Here is an 18,052-nt window from a genome sequence, read left to right as displayed (position 1 = left end):
TTCGGTGGCCTTTGGTTTTAATTACAAAGATTACTTTCAAAATACATTTTATATATTTTTGATAATACTGCATTCTCTATCGACATTTACGGCGCCGGATGACCGGTCGTGGGATTCTCGAGAAGCTTCTTAAGGCTCCACCATCTAAACCTCATTTGTGCAATGGAAACTCTACGAGTGGACACGTCCTGCCACAAAAGTAACAACCATAGACGGCATTTTTTAAAAACTTTTGTTTTTTTTTTGCATTTAAAACAGTTCTAAACGAAATTTCGTCACGAAAGACTATCTCTTCTTCGGGTATGAAATATCACATTTATCACGAGTGATTCGTTTCCTAATTATAATCAACTTTTTTTTTTTTTACGTAAAGCAAGTTAGTCAAATTGCAAATCCACAATAAATTCTTGACGTTTTGATCCATAAAAGTTTAATAGAAACCATATAAAATCTGATTTTTTCATTAAAGTAACCTTATATATATATATATAATATATGTATATTCAATGTATAGAAACTGATATGCAATTTGTTGGGAATGAAAAACAAATAGAACTTTTTCTAACTACTCTCATAATCTAAAACAATGACATTCTAATATAACAATATCTCCACAGGTAACAAGAATTAACAATTTTGTCAGTATAAAACATAGAAAATACAACCAAATATACAAGCACATTGCTTTACTTAAAATGTTGTTTTCCTCATACGATTCTGATTATAAAACCTACATAAAAAAGCCTATATGAGGCATTTCTATTACAAACACATGACAATAATCCTAACATGGTTACATGTTTTTTTTTTTTTTTTTTAAATAATTTACAAGATTCTCAGCAACAAGACATTCATTCTAAGATATGCACTGGCATATTTCTAATAATATTTATATGAAAATATGACAATAATAGAAAATAAAATGCAATTGAGAAGATGTTAAGGAAAAAGATCTTTTTTTTTTTTTTCATTTATTGCTTTAAATGTCTCCAAAAGTATGAATATCTTACCAGTTATGAAATCAAGTGAAAGGGAATGAAATTTATCAAATATAATCGTTTATGAATACACCATCGTGCCTATTAGAAACTACTTGTTCCCCTTTCTAGGAACTGATTGGCAATCACGAAATATATCCAATCAAGAACATGTTAACAATTTGTTAAGCCCACTCAAAAAACACCTAATTATTGATGGTGCATGAAAATGATGCAGGATAAAGTGTAAGTAACTACAAAACCTTGTCGACATTGTAATGTTCCTGTAAACTATGCGAAGGTCCTCCACGATTTTCTAAGATGTATCGTCGAAAGTATTCGATACGGTAAATCTAAATAATGAATAATTGGCATACCAAACGGGCAGAAAGCATCCCTCTACCCATCTCTACTTCTCGTCAACTATCGTTAACATAATATCCAAACTGATTAATATTTTTTAGCCAATCTTTGTTGTTAATGTATGTTTTAACATCGTACGTATTTTAAATAGGACCGCTTACATTCGTCAGAACTTTCTCTTAATTTCACCCGCTAAGTTAGTTTTCAAAGTTTATTATATTTACACACACTTCACCCAGCAGAGGATTTCAACACATTCAAAACACAAAATGTATATAATTATTCAGGTTGAAATTAAAGCATTCATTAATTTCTCAGTAAAAATTACAACACTTAAATTTTATTGTTCAGGTTTAAAACACGAAAAATTTAAAGTGAATGTGGGCGGAATGTGGGATATCATTCAGCATACAAGTCTATTCTAATGTCAGTTTTTTTTTTTTTTTTTTGTTTTTGCTGAGAGAAAGAAAAATTGATATCAACAAACAAGCATACAGTTCTACCTAACGAAATCCACTATAACCAAAATTACCAACATGACTGTGACACCAACAACATGACAAATACAGCTATAAATATCTGATGCCGAATTGGTCAACATTGCACATGTAATAGATGCCAATATGCAACAAACTACGTCACGATATATCTGTATTTGATATCAAATTATAACAAATACATTATATCGTTATTCTTAGTTTATATAGTCGAATACAAATTTGTATCATTTTACGGTTAGTGTGTGTATTTATATATATATATGTATGTATATTAATGGGGAAATAGCACACGGAATGAATTTTTTCAATAAAAGTTTTCGTGAAAGACCAGCTAGTGGACCATTAATTTACAAAATATTTATGGTAATAACATTACATTGGCAACAGCTTGATGATCAAGATTCATTCTAGATGCGCTCGAGGCATGCTTTTCCACGGCACCCATGCCAACGTGTTACGGTTTGCAATAACAGAGAATGGAATGTTCTTCTTAATTAGCTTATATAATTACATATATATTTATATATAAATATAAATAATTGCCATTTCCTCACTCATTACTTCCTGGCATTTTAGGAAATTTTTTTTTTGTTTAACACCAAATCGGTTCTTTCAAATCCGATTTTTAAGTGGCCATTTGTTTATAAAACACATGTTAATTTTAAAATTTAAATAAAACCTTTAAAAATTTTTGATGATTTTTTTCCCCCATATTTTCACACCAGCCAATTCTCATTTTGTAGGATAGTAGAGGCTTTCATTGGGCACATTGTAAGAAATTCCTGTTCCAGGAGCGTAGGTGTTTCCTGGGTAGGGTGGTGGTTTTTCTCCAATTCGCTCGGTTGAAGTGGTGTATCTGTGCTCACCTGCTAAAGAGATGTTGTTTTACTTCAAGAACTTTTCTATTTATATATTTAAAGAAGAAAGATTTAATTAATTGTTTAATATAATTCTAACATCTTTAAAGTGAATTCATCACCTTGTTTAATAATTAGAAATAAATTAATTTAGACTAATCTGAAATTCACAATTTCTTACCAGAACGCATCTGCATGGTAAACAGAAATTGCTGGTTCGAGTTCCACTTCAAATTGATCTTTTCTTCCAAATTTGTTTACAATATTGTAAAATCCGCATCCCAACCCATCCCAATATGCATGCAACTACATTCTTGAAACATATCTGGACAATGACTAATTATTTTTTTCCAATTCCTTAATCAATTATTATTTTCTACGTATATTGTAACGAATAAAGTTTTATTTCTATCTACATCGTAAGCAGATTTAAGCAAGCAACTGATTCAATAAATCTAGGCACACTAACTAAATCATCATAAATAGTAGACATACGACAAATCTAACGCTACGTGCCGTCGGCATAACCAAAAAGCAAAGTCGGCTGCTCAGAAATGAAACAAGAATCAAAAAATGATAATAAAAATGTAATATCTTAAGTATAAATGCTACTCAATTGCCAATATAATTAATCAGATTACAGAGTAGCCAACTTCTAACTTCTAAAAATTAAATTCTACATTGTTACCAATAGAAAAGCTTCCCTTCTTTTTACATAACATACTGTTAGAGTGAAGAAAAGCCACCCAGACGATGTAGGAAATTCATCAAAATGTACGCAAATAGTAATTTTTATCCCAAAAATGTGGGAGTGGCCACATAATCGAGGACACAATAATCCTGCTTACGGATTAGTTTAAAATTAATTTATTCATTTCTAATTATTAAATTTAATACAAGACAGTAGCCTAACTTTCTACCTTTAGTACAAATTATGTAATTGCTATGTAGTTAATTAGACAAGTTCCAGCTCTATAAACGACACAGTTGAAGATAATTTTTAAATTCTTTTCTTATTTGAAGCTTTCTAAAATATTTCAAACTTATAGTTAATGTTATTATAAAAATATTAGTTCAAACTAATTCCACGTAAATATTCACATTAATTTCAGTCAGTTATAAAAGTAATAAAAATTGAGGCTGCCTGAAACGTATTCATTGAAGACTACTATTATAAACTTCAAATTGCTCGTACGCATTAAATTAAAATAAAAAAAAAACCTAGAAATTCTTGAGGTGAACCTCGTCGAAGATTTTTGGGGTTAGGTGTATGAAAAAGACCGAAGGCTGAAGAGCTAAAAACACCAAGTAGTTGATTACCAGGATTCATTGTCGTCGCAGATTTGGACCGTGTACAATGCCTACTGCTCTCAGTCGAGAGTAGGATTGATGTAATATGTCGTGAGGGTGTAATTAAATGGTTGTTTTTCTTCCTCCAAATGGTATATAATTCATTTAAATTAATATTTCTTTTATATGGAATTTGAATAAATAAAGTTGTAACAAATTTTAGCAGACACCCGATATGTAATTTACAAGCAAGCAAACAGTTTAAACAATTTCATGTATAGCGGTTAGGTATATAGTATATAGTGGCAATGCTATATACACCTTCCACAATAATAAAATAATTTTGTACAAAATGACAACTTCCATATTTCTTCTTCTCTAGCTTACTCTATCATTCCAAATATTCAAAACAGTATAGATAAAAAACCAAAACAGTAAAATAGTACCTTTAGTTATTGAAATTACTAAAATGCTTTCCCATTAAAATTATTACTAAATAAAGAAAAATAAGAACAAACTCTGAAGCAAGTATGATAGCAAGTGACACTACTATGATAGTTACAACATGCAATGTCGAAAACAGGGATCAAGTGATACAGGAGAATTCAATTTATTGTCAAGAGGAAAGAATCTGAAAAAAGTTCTGGATAGTTTAAGAGGCAGGGTTGGCATGATTTAAAAAAAAATGTTTTAAAACATTTATTAAAACATGGTTTCTATGGAAATAAAACACTTGATAATCTAGTAAAATAGGAAAAACAAAAAAAAAACTTCAGTGTAAGATTCAAGAATGTACAGAATGTTTTATTTAATATAAAATATAGCATTTTTAAATGTTTCTTTATGGAATGGCATTTTTAAGTGCAAACACCAAAACAGGATTGACAGCAGTGGCTTCTTCAGCTTGAAGAATTTCTTATTTTCAGAAATGTACAATGCTCAGTAGTGTTTGTTTAGGTGCTTGAAAACTTTAACAAGCTTTGCTGCTTCTTCCTGTCCGAGTTGATTTCTAAGGTTCGAATGAACAAGTCCATAGGTAGAGAAAATTCTCTCAATTCCCGCCGAAGAAGCCACTGCTGTGTGAAGCTGTGTAACTAATTTTAAAACAGGTTCATCAATTCTGTCACGTAGTGACTGCCACCATGCAAGAGGAGTGATATTAGTTAGCACAGACTCTGCAAACATATGTTGCAGAAACGGGCTAGTTTTTGCCAAGTATTTTAAAACTGAAGGCATAGCGTCTGGGTAGTAAGTGTGGCACACAGTTAGTGCAGCATCCTTCATACCGTCTGTGAGCTTTGCACCCTGGTATCTTGGGTCCAGAAGATTTGCTAAAAGGTGATAGTCTGTGACAGCCATATTAAATCTATCTTTGGCTGCTTGCGTGACTTCAGTGATCCCAAGTTGTTGCAAGTCATTTTGAACACTATAAAAGTAATAATATCATTAGATGTATAAAATTAATGAATTTAATGAATGCAATTTTGAAATTAGATTGGTTACAAAAATCAATTCTGGCTAATGTAACTTACCCAAACCATAATTCAATTCCTTCACTGATTGTGCAGTCATTTCTTTGCATTTTGTCTAATGCAACAGTAATGATCTTTAAACGTGTCAGCAAATCTTCAGCATCGCGCTTAATTTCAAGGTTTTGTACTTTGGCTACAATATCCTTGTCAATTACGAGTCTGTTTTCATTGCAAACCTGTTAACATAAGGTTTGTAACTGTTTTTATAATTAAACACTTGATACTCATTATTCAATACTCATTGAGTACATGAGTGGAGTTAACTAGCATTAGAGTAAACAGTAAGTTTACAAAATAAAATAATCGTATATTTCCTCTTATCTTTATTACTATAAGTATTACTATAAGTATATTATTACTATATTACTATAAGTAATCACACTTCAACATAACTAGTATATGCTTTATGAATTAGTGACTGTCCACAGTACAAAATAAGAAAATAAAAACTACTTAAAGTAATGATAATACCTTCATTAGAATAGGCCAATTCTGAATGTATGACTCTAAGCAATCAGCTAAGCTGTTCCAATCAACATCCTGTGGTAATATCAATTCTTTTCCACCCACCTCTTTGTATTTGGCCTTCGGGAAATGATGATTCCGGAAGTATACAATAATGTGCTTAACTTGCTCGTTAACCTCTTTAATATTGATATCTTGAGCCAGTAAGTTTAAAATATGAGCAGAGCATCCGTAAGTGACAATATCTAAATTTTCTGTCATTGCTAATGTTTCTCTCATTTTTTTCATATCGCTTGCATTGTCACTTACCAGGCTACTTACTTTACAGCCATACTTTTGATTGCATTTTTTTATTGCTGCAGTTGCAATAATTTCTAAGGAGTTTGATGGGTGCCTTTCTGTGCCTGTATCAACTGAGTCAATCAAATGAACTGTTCCATTAGGATCAGTCACACAGACACAAATCACTGGTTCGTTATGGATATTACTCCACCCATCAATAGCCATACAGACTGTAATATCCTTTAACTCATCAGCTGATTCATTTTCAATGGAATTGTATACAGTGTCCAGCAAGGGTCCCCCAACTTCCTTTCTGTGTGGAGGATCATATCCAGGTCGCAACATCTGACAAAATTTTATAAATTCGGGGTGTTCTACATGAGTAAAGGCTGAATTGGTGGCATATATAAATTTTGCGCATTGAAGATCCAATTGCATTTTTTGATTAGTTGACGTTTTCACAATAAATGAATCAGTGCGTTGCAATTTTACTTTGCTTTGGGATTCAGTGCCAGTGCCATTAGTGGAGCCAGAAGTGATGGCGGAGCGCTCCCCACTGGTTGCAGACTCTGGCTCCTGACTTTCTGACTCCTGCCCATCTAAATAATAAATATAGAAACAATAAATTAATTACTAATTAGGTGTATGTTTTTAAACAGACATGTGAAAAGTATTAGACTCAAGTTGGACCAGTGCAATATAAAATGATACAGTTTAGGATAAGAACCAAAAATAATACACTTTATGCATGAGTCTAATAATTTGCACACTTCTGTATGTTCAGTTCACAATGATTACTATATGTAATTGTATACTATTGACTTTACTTTCCGAAGCCTAATTAACTTCTGCTTGGAAAATTTTTAATCTATTAATTTTTATATTAAATAATTATTTCCATATAAAAGCATATCTGACAGCCAAAATAATTGCCATGAAATAAATAACCCCCAAAAAAATGTGCTTTTATAAAAAAACTATATGAAAAATTTAAAATAACCAAAAAGTGCTTTTACTGTATTTGATAAATATAGCTGCAAAGAATTCTTTCATTTGAAAGGTGTGAAAATTCACATGCACAATCTATATTGTTTACAAACCAGTTGACATTGAGAACAGCTGGTGAATGCTTTCCCAGAACATTTACATGGTAAGAACCATTTAAGGTGGGAGGGGAATTAGTTTATCACATATATTCAAATATAACACACAATTTCTGATTTTTATGCTATTAAAATATGAGGGAAACTGGAAAAAAGGTATATATAAAAAATTCTACTGAATAAAAAATTATCCAATAGTATTAATATTTTAAAAATTTAACTGAAGTCAAATTGGTCCTATAAAAGTTTAGAACGATTTAATTAATTTGACTAAAAACACTCTCATAAAGATCGAGGCAATTAATATGCTAATTAATAAAACGTTATAAAAAACTTTCGCTGCAAAAGTAATTAATAAAATTTTCGTAGATCATAGATAACAATGTATATGTATTAGCCCATACATTTTTGGGAAAAGGACCTTTTTTCCGTAACACTATGGAGATAACTCGGGCAAAGAACTAAAGAATATCTATATAGATACAAACTGAGTTATGACCAAGGTAAAACTTTATAGCAGCTATAGAAAATTTTAAAACTTATAATGGTTCAAAATACTCACCCAGCTGATGCAATTCCTGTATATCATCCTGTTTATCATCTTCAGTATGTTTTTCATACGAGCAACTAATCCAACCATTTCTTTCCTACATATTTTGCATTGCATCCTGCATGCCAGTTTCCTGGATTTCCAGAAATTAGTTTGTACTGGTTCCAGATATTATCAAGCCTTCTTCCTGCACTCATTTTTTTACTTAACAAGTAACAACGATAATAATAATGTCTTTTTCCATCCAAGTAATATTACAATACATTACTGTTAGCTGTATTGCTAACAGTTGGGTTGCAATTTTTAATCATATTTTTAATTTACTTAATTTAAAATATACGTTCTCTACCTCAAATTAGTAGTGTCTTGACCCTGTACTGTACATCATACTTTTCCTGTTAACAATGAAGTCCTGCTGGTCGTCTATCTAACGCTATTTAGAGGAAAATTTTTGAATTGAAATAATGTGATTTCTGGTTTGCACCAGAAGTTCGTATATAGTTAATAGGAGCCTCCCGCACCTAAGCTTTCAATATCTGGTCTCGACTTTCATCTAATTTTCCTATTTATCGGGTTCATCTTTCTCCAGATTAGTGAAAAAAGTTTAAAAAAATAGAACAAGGAAATTAAAGATGCAGTGCTGTTCTTACATTTTTTATTAGGTGTAAAAAGAATGCCATAATTTCTTCAGAAAGATTTGTCAGTAAAAAATCATTTTGCAAAAATCTAGGATTATTAAAAATATATCTACAATAACTGAAAACAAATAATGTAATAATGTAAATGATAGTGAATATGTTGATATAATAGAGTTGTTTAAATTTATCTATTCATTGAACCCACAAATTGCAACAATAAATAAAAAAATAAATAAATAAATATAAACTTAAATATAAAAAGTTTGAAACGATCTGTTAAATGCTGTCAATACAAATGCAGAAGATCAAATGGTAACTATCAATATGATCATAAAAACATTTTAAAAAGTATTTTTAATAATTAAATTAATTCGTTAAGGGAAAAAAATTGTTTGAACTGTTTTAATTGAAAGATTACACCCAATTGGATTGCCTTGTGAATGATTAGCAAAAATAAAATGTTTTAAAAACACTGAGTTTTCTGTAATAGACATTTATTTGACTAGAGGAAATATTTCAAAACGATCATGAAATTGTGTTTGAATAAAATATGAATTTAGAGTGAATTTTTAAATCTAAAACTAAAGAAATTAAAAGTTTATACTGCTAACTGTAATAACTTGTGACGATTGTAAAAGTCATGTAACTTTTATTTCAAATATACACCTTTTAATTATTACAAGGTGTGCATTTAAAATAAATTCTTTCTAGAATTTATTTTATATATAACCTTTTAGAATTACTACTAAAGGTATAATAAACATATACCCTTAGTAATAATTCTATGGCATTTTATTTGCTGCTTATAAAAATTTTTAAATTACCAATACAGTTATAAAAACATACATCAATGTTTAATATGACTTGTAGTTATATATTTAATAATATACAATTTTTTAAGAGTAAGAAAACTAAGAAAAATACTTTATAAAAATGTTGTATAAAAGTTTGAATTTCAATAACTTTTGTTTTGCAATGTTAAGTCATGGTAAAAACAGAATTCTGCAAAGTGAGTAATAAGTAAACAAAGGAATTTTGCATACAATGTGCAGAAAGTCAATAATGAATGTATTCAGGCAACCACAATATATGAAAATATAAAAATATATAAAGAAAATTATAATTAATAAGTGTAAGATTACTTTACTTAATATTTTATATAATTTTAAATCTTACAAATTAAACAGTAAAACAAATCAGTCCACTAACTACTGAAGTTAATGAAAATTGGCATTACACGCTTACTAGGATATGGAGGATGTCCGGCTGTAAGAGGATGAGGAGGAGTGATTTGGGACTGAGATTGAAGATCCTGTTGGTGTCTTTCTCGGCGACATAAACAGATGGCAATTCCAACAACACACATACAGCAAACAATGAAGATACTGACCACGATTGCCACAAAAACACTCACACCAAGACCCATAATATGATTAACTGCACTGTCATCTAGAAATAATAAATTATATAAATATTTTTAATTTATTAAGAACATTTATAAACTGAAACAATTCAATGATATATTTTATTTAAATGCTTTTTAAATTATGTATTCGAAATGTATTAAATTATACTTGGAATACTGCAACTTTTTACAGTTTGTTTGAAATTTTAATTGGATATGATCTTATTTCTTTATATATAGATACAAATTATTAAGATCAGAGATTACTGCAATATTTAATTGAAATTTCACACGTATCTGCTACATTCTAATCTTATCTTATAAACAGTAATACTGGCTTCATTCCAATCTAAAATTTCCCACCGTGATATAAATAGTCTAACAACAATAAGGATCGAGTTCTAAATTGATTTATACTAGTACCGTACTGTAAAATTAAAAAATCTATAAAAATATCAATAGAAAGAATTTGTCATGGTGATTTCAGAAAGTATAAGAAATTAGAATTAATTTCTATAGCTTGAAATCTTACAGTTAATCGATAAATTTACGATGTTGATTTCATGAAATGTATGTAATTAATTGTGTGCATTTTATCAGGTTATAGATGCATATATGTAGATTCTGACAAACTAAAAACATTCATATTTGAAAACTTATGAGAAATTGAAACTTACCGACACACAATGCACGACTAGTCTCGTCACTGTTATCCCCACAATGATTGATTCCATCACACGACAGATCACTGGATATGCAATGATCATTGAGGCAGAAAAAACCTTTACACGCTACAGCTAAATACATAAAACAATCAGAAAATTCTTAAAATTATTTTCAAATAATTAATTTTTCAATTTTTAATAAATAGAGAATGACATAAATTTTATATTATATATACGTTACTGTGAAAAACCGAAATTAGAGAATGTCGACACATACAAAATACGTCGGTGAAAGACCGAATATTTGGTTATATTATTATACATTCGAACAATAGCCGGTGTATGTCGACAAGCACAGATAAACTTTGGTGGAGGACAAAACAACACCCGAGAAGCCGACGTCAACAGAGAGGCGACAGTCTGTCGCCAAATTCTTTGCCATTTCCTTCTGCTCAAATTGGTTATACTGTAAGAATACAAGTCCCTGATGTCAACCGTAGCCATACAGATGCCCGAAATGTGTTGGTGGTTGTTGTCGGAATAGAAGACTCCGACTTTTATAAATTAGCAAACAAAAATGATACCCTCAAGCAGCTTTATACCCATAATCAGTTCGTAATTTGTAAAGAAAAGTTACTTTCCATAGATGAGATTTCTTCTCAAGAAATATTGCTGAGAGAAGCAGCTTCAGCTAATTTGAAAAGTGGAGGGCAAGGCTATACATGCTGTCATTGCAAAAAGAAGTGTTCCATGAATAAATGCAGTTGTAAAAGCAAGGGACTCTTGTGCAATTCAAAGTGCCATAACAGTTTAAGTTGTTGCAATAAATAAAATTATATACTGTTAATCACATAATATATGTATATGTGTAATTTTGTATATTATTTTTCTTTTCTAATTAAGAATGTACTGTTCGTTTTAGGTTCAACAACTTATTTACAAGTGCTGTTACTTAAGTTTTCTCCTATTTTGACATTAAAAAGTTGCATTTTTGTCTTAACGTAATAAAAATATTTTTATTCAACATTCGCCATCAGTGCTTGCTGAATGTCGACATTTGCCAATGTAAGTGAGAAATAATGATATTTAGCAAATATTTCGTACATACACGAAATGATTGTGTGAATGCTGACATTCACCAGAGAATCTCAACATTTGGTCATTCACAGTAACATATATATGTTACAGTCAAAACCCGTTTTTAGTTAGAACTCGTTTTAACTAGTTGAAACTAGTTTATACTGAATGTCTTTGTTAAAACCCGTTTTGTCTAGTTAAAACTAGTTTATACTGAATGTCTTTGTTAAAACCCGTTTTGTCTAGTTAAAACTAGTTTATACTGAATGTCTTTGTTAAAACCCGTTTTGTCTAGTTAAAACTAGTTTATACTGAATGTCTTTGTTAAAACCCGTTTTGTCTAGTTAAAACTAGTTTATACTGAATGTCTTTGTTAAAACCCGTTTTGTCTAGTTAAAACTAGTTTATACTGAATGTCTTTGTTAAAACCCGTTTTGTCTAGTTAAAACTAGTTTTAACTCAAATTCATTTTTGACTAGCAGTAAATTCTAGTTTTAACTAGACAAAACGGGTTTTAACAAAGACATTCAGTATAAACTAGTTTCAACTAGTTAAAACGCGTTCTAACTAAAAACGGGTTTTGACTGTAACATATATATAAAACTTTAAATTGTTTTGTTTTAATGAATAATAATTATTCAGATACAAATATCTGAATTAAATCACTCACAAACACCTTCCGTACTTATTCCAGCAGGTACTGGTACATTTATTGGAAAAATAAATGTTATCAGTCACTTTGAAAAACCTGGTTATTATACATTTACATAATTCGAATGCGATTAATTGAAAAATTCTAAACAGAACCTTCTACGTGAAATGTGACAATATTCAAATTAAAGCATGTAAAAGTTATCAGTAATGACAAAATGTAACATAATAAAAATTATAACTGTGTACACAACTTTCAATAATACAACTGTAAATAGGCTATAAAAATTATATGTTGTATCATATACATTAATAACTAGCAATTGTGATGACAATATTTATGACATTATGCTAAAATTCGCATACAGTCAGAGCTAACATATTGCTTGGGATATGTAAATGTTTTCTTCATTATTAACACAACCTCCTTTGAGTACGGCTTTAAAATTTCAATGGCTTCTGTTAGTTTTTGTATATCAAAGATGAATGTGTAGAAGCTTAGCATCCTCCAAACACAGGGACATCCCAGGCTCATTTGCAAATTGGGTCATAGCAATGTTATAATTCTTTTTTGGGATGTTGTACATATTCTTCCTTAGTCTGGTTATTAATGACCTATAAACATCTATACTGAAACCCGATGCTTTGCAATGATACACCAACTGCCATAAATCATCATGCTATAATTTGGAAAAAATAATTATAAATTACAAATGAATTGACAGTAGAGAGACGGGTTAGGCAATGTCTCATATTAAAATTAATAATTATAATTTTTAATTAAATAATTTAGATTAAAACAGAAGAAAAGAATCGGCCCAAATCTGCAACGCCTGATTACCATGAAGTATTGCCAGTTATGTTACCCGGACCTCCGGTCCAATCTCCTCTTCCAGTATATTTAACCTTAAGCTATAATCATCGTCAGTTACTATGGTGCCATCAGTATAGATGTTTATATGTATATCTATGCCTTGCCGACCAAGTGCCTTATGTGGATGTTTACTGAACGACGGCACTGAATGCATCCCCAGTCAGCACCATAAGAACCGACAATAGTTACAGCTTAAAGTTAAATATACTGGAAGAAGAGATCAGACTGGAGGTCTGGGTAGTGTAACTGGCAATGTGTCCACAGAGTAAGCAGAAGTTGCAGGTTTGAGTCCTGCTTTGAGCCGATTCTTTTCTTTCAATTTAATCTAATTTACTTAATTAAAAATTATAACTATTAATGACCTATTAGTCAAGCTGAAATAGTCAAGGCATCGATCAAACCTGGTGGTATCTAGCAATGAAACTTTATATATAATAGCGGACAGTGTTGTCTATAGGATCTTTACCATTTGTTATTAATTGAAAGACTGTTGGGTTTTGTTTTATACACAACATCTTTGTTTACTTCCCTAGCTATTCTAGACTATACTTTGTGTAGCATGGGACTGTAATCCAGGGATAGGTATGTCCAGTCTTGGGTTATATGCTGCATGACTGTGCATGTATTCTTTATTATGTTATATTTGAATATTGAGAATGTTCCATTTAGAATTTTTCTATTAATCACATTTAAATTACATACATATTTAACAATCTGACGAAGGCGTCCAAAAGTGATCAAAAATGTTTATTTTTCCAATTAATTAACATATCTACTGGAATAATTTCAGAAACTGTTGTGAGTTATCATATTAAGTTTATTTTCCAGCTTTTAGTGGTGTTTTAATCTGAATTAAATATTTTTATTATTAAAACAGTCCTGCAATTACATAGTAGATTAACATTAAAAACTGAGTAAAAGTCCATCCAGCATTGCAATTTATAGACAATATCCACCAGTTGACATCAAATGACTGTGTCCATAGTATATGATTTTGGTGTTTGGGGAAAAATTTTACTCCAAAATTTAGCTGGTAGGACAAAATTTGGCACATCTGTCCCCTCAATTTGAATAATATAAGTTTTCTAACCAATTTTAGGCACAAAAAGAGATGAAAAATGTTCTTACAATTCTTCAGCAGTTGAGGTGTGGTGCTCATTTTCCCTTGATATAACATTACTTGTTAAACTCTTCTAACAATGAAACAGCAATCCCAGCTCAGAATTTAAAGAATTTTAATACTTAAAAGATCTACAAAGAGGTTCTCTGGCTGTTGTAAATCTTAGGAAAATGATTTTGTTTCGAGAAGATAAACGCTTTTGCTATGAAACCAGGATGGTGTTGCAAATCAATTGGATGTCTCAAAATGGAAGACGTCGCTACTGCAATAGCGGACCAAAGAATGGAAAATTCTCATGTCGGCAGTAGTGCACGTGCAGCATCATAGCAATTATACATATCAAACATGTCAATGTGGTAAGCTCTGCAAAAAAATCTTGCATTTCTATCTAAAGAAGAAAATTTTTAATTCCACATTCCACTTCTATAGTCGCATCTGTAATTGATATAAAATTTTTGCACTTTATTTCTTAACTCCTAAAATTCATTAGAAAGAAAACATGTAATATGCATATTAAGGGTATTAGCAGTGTCAAATTTTGCTCCGGCAGTGAAATTTTGAAGTAAATACTTTTCCCAAAAATCAGAACTGTATACTCAGAACAGTATGTATACAAAATTTGGTTGAGATTTGCTCAACAGTTCTTCCTACAGAATGAAAAACGCCGACTTTCCCCAAGGTAAAAGGCTCTATCAAATTACTAAGAATTAGAACATTTTCAAATATTTTTAGAATATGTCAATTGTTCTTTTTCTTGCATTCCATTTTGGAACATATTAATGCTGTAGTTGTTTGCTTTTAGTACATTTTTTCCTCTTTTGTATCGATATTTTATCTGTTAAGGTTTTTTTTTTTTTTTTGTTAATATGAAAGAGAAGATCTATTGTCTCGTTATATTTTGTATTGTAAAATATAATAAGTAAATAAATTATCCTTAAAATGCATTCTATCAAATATATTATGGATGGAAAATGAAAGGACCTTCTTAATTTCAAAATCACTATTTGAATAGCAGCAGTAATGATTTGATCAATGCTTATGCAATATAAAAATATATTCCAAAATTATTATTCATAATTTTCATTGGAGTACTGTAAAAAGGTACTGAAACAATTGGGATACTTTTATTCTTATAAGATCAGCCACAACCAGCAGTTGCATGGTGCTGACATGGAACCAACTTACCTTTGCATTGGCCTTTGTTGCAACTACAGTATTGAATGTGTCATGGATACGACATATTCAATACTGTAGTACAATTCTTGAAAAGTGACACATTTTTACCTCAGTAAAATAGTAAATACAGGTAAACCTCGACTTACGCCGTTTCAAGTTACACAGTTCCCGATTATACGTAGTTTGTCAAGAAAGTATATGGAAAAATAAAAATCAAGTTTAAGTCATTTTATTCGACTTTACGTCTGTCCGCCACAAATATTGAAGTCGTAATATCACTAGAAAAGCGTTTAAAGCACATAAAATCATATTAAAATATATACATTTACAAGTATGTACTGTATTTACAGTACATGCATTCGTAAATTTAGATTACTTTTTTCTGTACTATATTAAAAACTAAAATTTATTTGTTTGTAAGCTTAAAATAGATCCTTATTAACCATATATTATTAAAAATGCATTAATAAATAAAATACAGAACCGGGAATGGTAATTTATGGTTTAGCCTAGTGACAAGTAGATTCGGAGACAAGTAAATTCGACTTACGTCCCTTTCCTGGAACCAATTACCGACGTAAGGCAAGATATACCTGTAACTGTAATTATTACATTTGGGTCACAATGTTTTCCAGCAGATTTCACTACACTCACCTAATGTTACTATATTTGGCTGTGAGTCCGCCTACCAAATTTTTTTGGATTACAGAAACGTATTATATAGAAACACCTAATGTTAATTTGATATCACAGCAATCTTTATCCTTGAAATATTGTTTTTCAAAGTCTCAATTGACCTGTGACATACTCTCTGATGGTCCAGAGATACCAAAAGATTCTCAACACTTATCCCTAACTGCAATCTTATTCTCTGGATTTTAATCCATGTGAGTTTTGGTTTTGGGGAGACTTGAAATGTATGGTTTATTGAGGATATGTTGCAAATTTGGCAGCCTTGAAAGACAATCACACTGCACCTGAGAAGCTTCACAAAGAATCAATTACAGTCGGCTATTGAACACCGGCTACTGAACGACAACTCTTATTTCCATGGATTTATAGCCCGATTATTTAAGGCAATTGTTTGTTTATATATATAGCTTTGGGATGTTTGATATATTTACAGAAATATCTTCCGAAACATTCCGAAATGCCACAATACCATATTTGGTTGCATTTTAATTGCTAAACCTGTCTTTAGATAGAAGCACTTTAATTTTGATCAAACTGTACATTATTAAATCAAAACAATGATATACAAATAAACAAACAAGTAAATAAGTAATACAGAAGTATATATGAATAAATAAGAAGATATTCAAATTTAAGTTAAAGAACAATGCCTTTTATATTCTTTATATTATTTTATATGCTTATTATATTATATTATACACTTGTTTTGTATGAATTGTAAGACAAAGTTCTCTTGAATCGGGAGAAAAATGTTTCTCATTCAATTAAAAGTTTGGCTTCCTGAAATAAGCATTTCAGTATGAATAAATAAGTACAGAATTATATTACAAGCTTTCGGCAGAATTAATTATAATATGCACCATTCTAATTAGAAAAGAAGTTTCTCACAAATATATTGATTTAAAAGTAAAACTTTAAATTATTTTCTATTTTGTTGACTGTACATTCATACAATAAAGTTAAATGAAGCATTTTCAATTAATTATATTTTAAAATTGTGGCTCCCTGAACTAAGCAGTTCTCATTTTGTTTGTTTATGTATTGGCAGAGAATCAATTTTCATCACTTTCTACAATATACGTTAAAAAGATTATAAGAATAAAACTTACGAGGTTCTTTGTAGGCAGTGATTATCAATTTAAACCCATTGCCAGGATAGGTCCAATTGTCAGTCACATATCGTAATGTTACAAAATTACCATGTGTAAAGATGATTCCTACATCAGACCTTGTACTGCGACACGAAAGGTCAACCTGTAACAAATTACCTAGTTATAATTAAACTGCCATAAAGAATTTATATTAAACATTTTTAATATTTTCTTTATTTACCATTAAATTTTATTAACTTCAATTATAGAAACAACTATTAATAAATTAATTTCAATTATTGCATTTAATTTTGTTTAATGTCATTTTCATTTCAAATAAATTTGTTGTATAATAAATTTTTATAAAACTTGGATTGCTTAATTAAAGGAATGAAATATTACTGCTAATAACTTATTTAAAGATGTCTATAAGTAATAAAATTATTACTTTAGAGATTCTAATTATAGTTCTGTTCCTCCAAATATATGTAATAAATTCCTATAATTTATTTGTATATAGTTGTAAGGAACGTTAAAACAAACCTTTAAGGTTGTTTTAACATTGAATTTTTTTTCTTTTGTTTGTTTATATACACACCCTCATCCTTCTTCACTTACCACCCTATAGCAGTTATGGTATGTAATTGGCCACCATAACAATGGCAGCATGGGTGTGTGTTGAATCATGTATAAGAGGAAATTAAGAGAAGACAAAGAGAGAACACTATTGTTATTCATTGGTA

At 30.1% G+C, this 18,052-nt stretch overlaps 1 protein-coding gene across 1 annotated transcript in view; it reads right to left on the bottom strand.

Moving 5' to 3' along the window:
* Positions 1 to 2,717: 2,717 nt before the first annotated feature.
* Positions 2,718 to 18,052, bottom strand: part of LOC111634996 — a 40,374-nt gene continuing 25,039 nt past the window's right edge. Inside the window, exons 3-8 of the mRNA XM_023379840.1 lie at positions 17,328 to 17,472; positions 10,640 to 10,759; positions 9,803 to 10,006; positions 5,991 to 6,865; positions 5,520 to 5,695; positions 2,718 to 5,413 (exon numbers count right to left, since the gene is read on the bottom strand). Coding sequence (XP_023235608.1) covers positions 4,927 to 5,413; positions 5,520 to 5,695; positions 5,991 to 6,865; positions 9,803 to 10,006; positions 10,640 to 10,759; positions 17,328 to 17,472 — 2,007 coding nt within the window. The 3' untranslated portion in view covers positions 2,718 to 4,926. The remainder of the gene's footprint in view (positions 5,414 to 5,519; positions 5,696 to 5,990; positions 6,866 to 9,802; positions 10,007 to 10,639; positions 10,760 to 17,327; positions 17,473 to 18,052) is intronic.

Source organism: Centruroides sculpturatus, unplaced genomic scaffold, assembly GCF_000671375.1.
Source record: "Centruroides sculpturatus isolate CEXI.00-Female unplaced genomic scaffold, Cexi_2.0 scaffold992, whole genome shotgun sequence".
In the NCBI taxonomy this organism is placed as follows: domain Eukaryota; kingdom Metazoa; phylum Arthropoda; class Arachnida; order Scorpiones; family Buthidae; genus Centruroides; species Centruroides sculpturatus.
This window is presented reverse-complemented; position numbering and strand designations above follow the sequence as displayed.